The sequence below is a fragment of the Cydia amplana genome, chromosome Z (assembly GCF_948474715.1).
Source record: "Cydia amplana chromosome Z, ilCydAmpl1.1, whole genome shotgun sequence".
Taxonomy (NCBI): domain Eukaryota; kingdom Metazoa; phylum Arthropoda; class Insecta; order Lepidoptera; family Tortricidae; genus Cydia; species Cydia amplana.
Genome location: NC_086096.1, coordinates 29,052,738 through 29,060,227, shown reverse-complemented (window position 1 = coordinate 29,060,227; position 7,490 = coordinate 29,052,738). Strand labels below are relative to the sequence as shown.

At 34.9% G+C, this 7,490-nt stretch overlaps 1 protein-coding gene across 1 annotated transcript in view; it reads right to left on the bottom strand.

Moving 5' to 3' along the window:
* Window positions 1-3,072: 3,072 nt before the first annotated feature.
* Window positions 3,073-7,490, bottom strand: part of LOC134660674 (uncharacterized) — a 32,609-nt gene continuing 28,191 nt past the window's right edge. Inside the window, exons 11-12 of the mRNA XM_063516451.1 lie at window positions 5,758-6,521; window positions 3,073-5,220 (exon numbers count right to left, since the gene is read on the bottom strand). Coding sequence (XP_063372521.1) covers window positions 3,133-5,220; window positions 5,758-6,521 — 2,852 coding nt within the window. The 3' untranslated portion in view covers window positions 3,073-3,132. The remainder of the gene's footprint in view (window positions 5,221-5,757; window positions 6,522-7,490) is intronic.

Below are 7,490 nucleotides of genomic sequence, written 5' to 3'. Positions count from 1 at the left end.
GTCACTGATATTCTAGATATTACGTTTAGGTAGTGTAGGACGATAAACCGCCCCGAAGCGATACGGCGCTCATATTATTTTGATACTTAGTGTGGTGTTACAAATGAAACGCGGTTATTTATTATATTGTTTTATTTAAATGATTAGCTTGCGGTGGTAAATGTAATAATTTACAAAGGTGCAGCTGCAAGCATTGTTATTTTTTCTTATCTTTAAAATAACGATAATGTGAAATTAGCACCATAGTAACAATAAAAACACTGATAAGGCAAACGTGGAGCTTTGAAGCGTACAGCTTTTCTAACAAAACGTCACGTGTCAACGGTCAAAAGAAAGGTCGGTTATAATATAAGAAAGAAATTGATTATATCTGATTTTTTATGACACGATTTTATCTAGTAGTACGTATAACTGTTTATATACCTACACGGAAATATTTTGATTATACCTATGTTAAACTTATTAATCTTAAATTTACATTGTTACCTTAGATTTTGTTATATAACAAATATACAACGCTTTATCATAAATAACCGTGTTTCATTTTTAACACCACACTAAGTATCAAAATAATATGAGTGCCGTATCGCTTCGGGGCGGTCTATCGTCCTACACTACCAAAACGTTATGAATATCAGTGACATTAAATTTGAACCTTAATACTATGACGATACCGGTTGTTTTTCAATATGAATGTTGTACTGGCACGTGCCAAGTCGGGAGCAAACGGTTTTGCGATAATAGAGACAATGGCCTTTGTTTGAAAGATTACGGTTTGAAGCGAAAAGTTCACCTCAGAAGAGCCGTACTATAACAATGTTCTTAAAAAAGTGTCAACCGCTCTAAGCAGTTATGTTGTTTTTGTAAACATCCCTTCAATTGCTTTCATATTTTTTCAAATGACTTAAAAGGAAAAAGTTTTTGTAAACACAAAATATGTTAGTGTAAATGTAATTAAATGTACTTTCAATTAATACTAATTTTATTAATTAGGTAGGTCAATTACGCTAAGAGCTAGACTCAAAAAGTCCGATTTGTGAAAAAGGTGAGATTTTATCGATAGCGAATATATGAGAATTGTAAAGGGGAAATTCAAAGAGCTGGTAACGGCACCACTTTTCAGCCCGGCAACATCAGTGGCCTATTTTATAAAGCTACAAGTTACAATTTACAAGCGGAAGTCTCGTTCTAACACATAGGGTATAATGTATAATAGGCCTCAGGTTTCTAGGAGCCTAGGAGCACCACTACAAGGATCAGAAGTCAAAGTGCGGTCTAATAATCACTACATAGTATAAAACAAAGTCGCTTTCCCTGTCTGTCTGTCTGTCTGTATGCTTAGATCTTTAAAAGTACGCAACGGATTATGATGCGGTTTTTTTTAATAGATAGAGTGATTCAAGAGGAAGGTTTATGTATAATTTGCAGTGATCGGAATTGGTAGTGCCATTTCACGGGACTTCGGTGCGTAAGCTTAGTATGGATATACCTTTTCACCCCGAGTTTTCATATTACCTACTTCAATAGGGATGATGACACATGTTGAATTTTATAACAAAATCTTATAACAAATTAGCAATTTATAATAATGTGGATATTAAAATAAAATACGGAAATGTTACAAAAATACAGGACCTGAGTTTCAAAATTTAAGTTTTTTTTAACTCCCAAAAACGATATAAGTAAGGGCACCATTCGATTCCTTACATTTTATCCAAAAAAATATTGTACAGCAACTATATACATAAACGCAATATTTCACGGACAAAAACGCAATTTTCTTGTTTTGTCCATACTTCAAGATGGGATCTCAATGACCTTGACGTCACGTTCACTTATCCTTTTGTGAGGGGCGTTTCGCGAGTGAAGTGCGACTGTCGGACTTTGACTATAATTTCTGACTTTTGTGTTGCTTTAATGCAATGGGTCCCATATAGACAAATGATCCTAAAAACAAAGCCGATCGATTGATACCATAAATGAACATTAGTCCTGTAGCCTGTAGACATACCAAGAAATATTTTCGTGAAAAAATAAGAGTCTTGGAATCCCGAGTCTTATCCATGTTAAGTACAATGTTTGAGGCCATTGACCCCAAATGGCACTACCTATTCCGATCATTGATAATTTGTTAACCTGTGCGAAGCCGGGGCGGGTTGCTAGTTATGCATACGACACAGTTCTAGAGATCCTGGTCTAAGCGGAACTACCCCTGGGTTAAAGCAAAGAGTTATTAAATGTACTTACTTATAAGCGCCACTTGCACCATCTCACTAACCCGGGGTTAACCGGGTAAACCGCTAACCCAGTGTCAAATTGTAATGGTACCCATGGTAACTCCAGGTTTAACCGGTTAACCCTGGGTTGGTGAATGGTGCAAGTGGCCCTTACAGTTGTAAAGTCAAAGAAAAAATTGAGACTGAGTTTGACAGCCGAACTCAATGCCGCTATAGTTTTTTAACCTATTGGACGCCAATGACCGATATATCCGCACAGTAGGTTCAACGCCAAAGACCGATTAATCGGTCATAGACCACAGAGCAACATCGACCTACGTGCATATACATAAAGTTCAACTTCAGTTTGACACTTCAATGATGTGGCGTCTGAGACTCAGAGTGACAGCTTTTGTGTTTGACACGGCGTGGAAAAGGTTAATTTGTTGTAAGTGAATGTTTAAGGCCCCTCTCACTCTCACGGAGCGTAAGCGTGAGCGATCTATGGATGTGTGTTTTCGGGACAGCTTTTATCGCTGACTGTACTTTTCTTTCCACATGCAACTAATACTCATCGAGACAATTAAAAAAACCCACAATTCTGGAAACCTCTGGTATCTCCATCATCAGATCAGCTCGACGGTACCATAACATTGCATTGGCACCCGACTTACATAAGTATGCATCAGCTTCATTGGAAGTTGGGAAGTGGGTCAAATTATTTACACTTGCAAGATTTGACCAGTACAAACATATTATGACACTCGTAGGTACATTGCAAGTTAATAAAAAGCTTGTAAAAAAGTAATCTATGATCGAGTTCCCTCAAAAATAAAATAGCGCATTTTTCCATGTCTGTATATTATAATTTTACTTGTTACCAAATATACAACATGTCTTTATTTAATAACAGATTTTAAGAATGAATTGGACAAACTGATTTTAACGAATCACATGTACACTCAGCTTTAGCCAGCCTACTGCCAATATTTTCCACAAGCATTTTGACGTGACATATAGGAACCATTGCGCAATCACAATCTGTCGACAAGGACGCTGACCTTTGCGATTCGTGGTCAGTTATTAGTGCTGTATCACTATTGCTAAAAGACATTGGAACATGTTTGAATAACTCATGTGCATTTGGTTTGAGAATGTCATGGTGTTTTGATTTAGGAGGCACAAATTTAAATTGAAGCGAGGATTCATCTGTTAAAGTGTTAGCAGAATCATGAATTATATTGAACCTTTGATTAGATTGTTTTAAGCAAATATGATTTTCTTCGCTGGCGTTTACCTCAGAATCGCATACTCTTGTTTTGCTTTTATGCACCAATTCAGCTTTGTAATCTACGTGTACGATTTGTTTATCTCGACCAAAATAAATATTTCCCTCGACATTGGATTCGCGTCGATTTAGATCATTTATTTGATTTTTTATCGTTAAGTGAACATCCTCTGAATGATCTTCTATGGAATTTACATTATTCGGTATTTTATTCGGTACGCTCTTAAGTATGTAAGAAACACTTTCGACTACACTTTGTTTTTGTGTAAATGTTTTAAATATATAATTTGTTCTTAACCACTCAGTGTTCGATGTAACTGTTGACTTTGTGCAAACACAGCCTAAGTCACGATCGCAGCAACAATTTATTGTGCAACCAATATTTGCTAAAAATTGTTCGTCAAATTTGTCGTCTTCGTTTACGACGTGGATCTTTTTTTTTTCATCCAGCAATTGGTCGTCGATTAAGTTATTTTTCATGGAACCATTTTCATTAATATTGTTACCTGGTGACATTACTACAGGCAATACTGTGATGTCTCTTTTTTGAAAAGATGTAGTGTCTTTAGTAAGTCCATTGTTTTGCATATCAGGATGGAGATTTGACTTTTTCTCAGCTTTCTGGGTGGATGTATCGTCGTATTGTTGGTTGGTGATTGGTTTAACATCATAACTTTCACTATTAACGTAATTATCTATAACAACCTTCTTTTTCATTACGTCTAATGTTTGTACTTCACAGTACTTACTATACATTTTTATAGCATCGCATGACTTGGTTTCAACTGAATGATGAAGCAAAACTTGTGCTGATTTATTGTGCGGTAACGAAATACCGTTGGTGTAACTAACAAATTTGGATTCAACCACTTGAGTTATTGGCATGTTATTTTTTTCAATGGCATTCGTTATTATCGAATTATTGTGATTCTTTAAATCACTAATACTACATTGAGGTTCATGCTTTATATACGATTCCCGTTTACTGCTGGTGTCTAATGTCGTATCATTGCAATTGCTGCACATATTTTTAAGTCGTTGTAGATCATTTTCAATTAAGCAACTTATTTGACTTAAAATACGCGTCACCAAATTTTCATCTTGCCCATATTCGACCGAACTACAGATACATTCTATATGTTCTATTTTAGTTTTCAAATATTCATGTAATAAACTATATGCTCTGTTCCAGCTTCCATTGCAGGATTGGTTATTTCTACTACACTTACAGGTAACTTTATTTGCACTTTCCAGAATAAGTTTTTTAACCTTGACTATTGTATCATTCAAAATACATTTTTCGTCCGCATTTGGTATGCAAGTGGATTTACAGGCTAAACTCCTAAATTCATCTAATTTACTTTTTAAATGTTCTTCCAACAATTGAAAAGCATTTACTTCCAAATCACTTGTATTGTCTACCTTAGTTATCGGACAACATACGCAAGGTTCATCAGGACTTAAGACGTCATTGCTATTATTTTGAACTTCTACAGACTTTTCTTCATTCAAATTCCCAACCTTGGTCCGCGGATAGACACATTCATTGTGAACATGTAACACATTCAGTGCTTTAATTCGATTAATTGCATATCTTGTTTTACGTATATCTCTATTATTATTCTTGACTAACTTATCGTCAAATTTGTCATAACAGTTTCCTCGCTTATCCGCAAACAAATTGCCTCGATGATGTTTTTTATAACTTTTTTGGTTCTTATATTTTTTTGTGTCCGGTTTCAATAATAGATTTGCTTTTGCGTTTTGAAGTGCAACGCCTAAAAACTGGATGTAATTTTGGCAGCGAGTGTTTGAATTTTCGGCAGGATGATTTATGACATCATCAATTTCTTTGATGACTTGTTGATTGTTTAATGTACTTAAATTATGACTGTTTCTTTGTTCAATATCCAAAATATGGTTATTGTTTTTGACCAAAGAACGTTTGCGCATTGCATTTGCAAGTGTAGCTCCCAAACATTTAATACATTTTTCACCATCTTGACACCGTACTGCAGAACATTCAGCAATATTTGTTACAGGTAACTTTAGTTTCGCATTATTATTTTTGTTGATAGACATATCGATTCCTTTGTAATTATCGAGTTTTTTTTTGCTTAATATAGGAAAGGAGTTTTCATTAGTTTTTTTTTGTATATCTGCTTTAACAGGTATGGGTAATGGAAAATTTGTGTCTGATTTGATAATTTTTACATTATCATCGCAATGGTACAAAGCATCGTTTAACTTTACAGCAGACAATAATTTTGACGGCTTAAGCTTCATCTGGCTAGATACAATGGCTTTAGGACAATCATCTTCTTCATCGAGAGTTTTCTCACTGTCTTTTAGTGATTTAACATTCTTGTCGTGTTGTTGTGTTTCTGCGCATTTTTCTAAAGTGGTTTTACTGTTTTTACGTTCAGTTTGGTCTGTTTTGTTATGTATTTCTTGTATAATATTTACAATACTTGAATGAGTAATTTTAAACAAAGAATTTGTGTTAATGATTTCTTGGATATTACAATCTCGTGATTCGAGTAAATTATCTTTCCATTTTGTTAAAACTCTAACAAGTCTGTCGATAGACGTGTTTGATGGTGTTTTGTGTAAGCAAGCGCATGTTTTCGTACACAAAGAGGAACTAGACTTGCCACTCCCCTGAAAACTATTCTCCCTAAAATCTAATATGGGTTTCTGCTGTCTTAAATTTGAAACACTATAACTGTGGCACAATTCCGATTTCATATTAAAGTTCTTATCGGGTTTATTAGAAGTAGATTTTTTTTTATTGTCGCATAAGCACATGTTTACTGCATATTGTTGGGACTCTCTAAACAATTTGTTGGGACGGTTTTCGCCTGCTTTAAATGGATTAGCTTTGTTCGTACATGATTTAAGTTTTCTGGCAGTCATGTTTAGGGCTCTTCGAGTTGTAGCAGGTTTGCAAGCATTGCCTTTATTTGTCGATATCAACTCAGGCCTTCTATTATTAACATATTTTCTTCCTGTATTGTCTGTTGGATACAAATATTTTGGCAGAGTTGTCACAGTCCCATTCGCATCCTGAAAAAACACTATTGCAGAAGTCAAAAAATTAACAAATAGTGTAGGTACCTACAGTATGATGCGGTCAAGTTATGTTCCGTGTCAATGTATGAGGAAGACATACTAATTATTACCATTATAAACCAAATGTAGTAGTCCCCCACCCTGACGCAACCTCACATAGCAACAACGCACATACTCTGGAGGGCGCTACACGTTTGCCGCACACCCATTTTACATCAGATTTTTCCTACATTCCGTTGACGCATGCGTTTAACGCTGCGTTTATCGCAAAACAACCGCGCGCTTTAGTTTGACATTTTAATTTAATGCAGATTAAGAATGTTTTATATGAGCGCGTGGAAAAATATATATAATTTGGCATCGGTAGTATTTATTTAGATAAATAGTTTTTTAGTATCGGTAATTTAGATATTAAATGGCACATTTTTTTGTTCGTAAAGGTTCATATTTATAATTTCACTCGATAAGACCAAGACACACAATGAGACCACAGGAACAATGCCGTCATCGAGACTTCGGACGTAATTTTGTAACTTAATTGTCCGCGGTTATGTCCCCTTTTATATTTAATAATGTTTAAAAATCGCGAAAGAAGTTTAAATCAGTGTATAACTAAAAATTTGCATCAGTTCTCTTAGAGGAAGCAACTTTACTCATTGTTTTCAAAACAAGCAGAGAGCATTTCCAAGTAGGTGTAATGAGAATTTTTTTATAAATGTGTAGTGTCAGTGTCTCACAAATATATAATAAAATAATCACCACTTACTTTTTTCGAAGACCTATTTTGCGTAATTTGAGATATAGGATTATTTTTACGCTGAATTTGGTTAGAAGGAATCACTCCATTCTTCATCTTGTTCATATGACAATTTGCATAAGATTGAACCAGGCAACGGTATTGGGCTATGGACCAA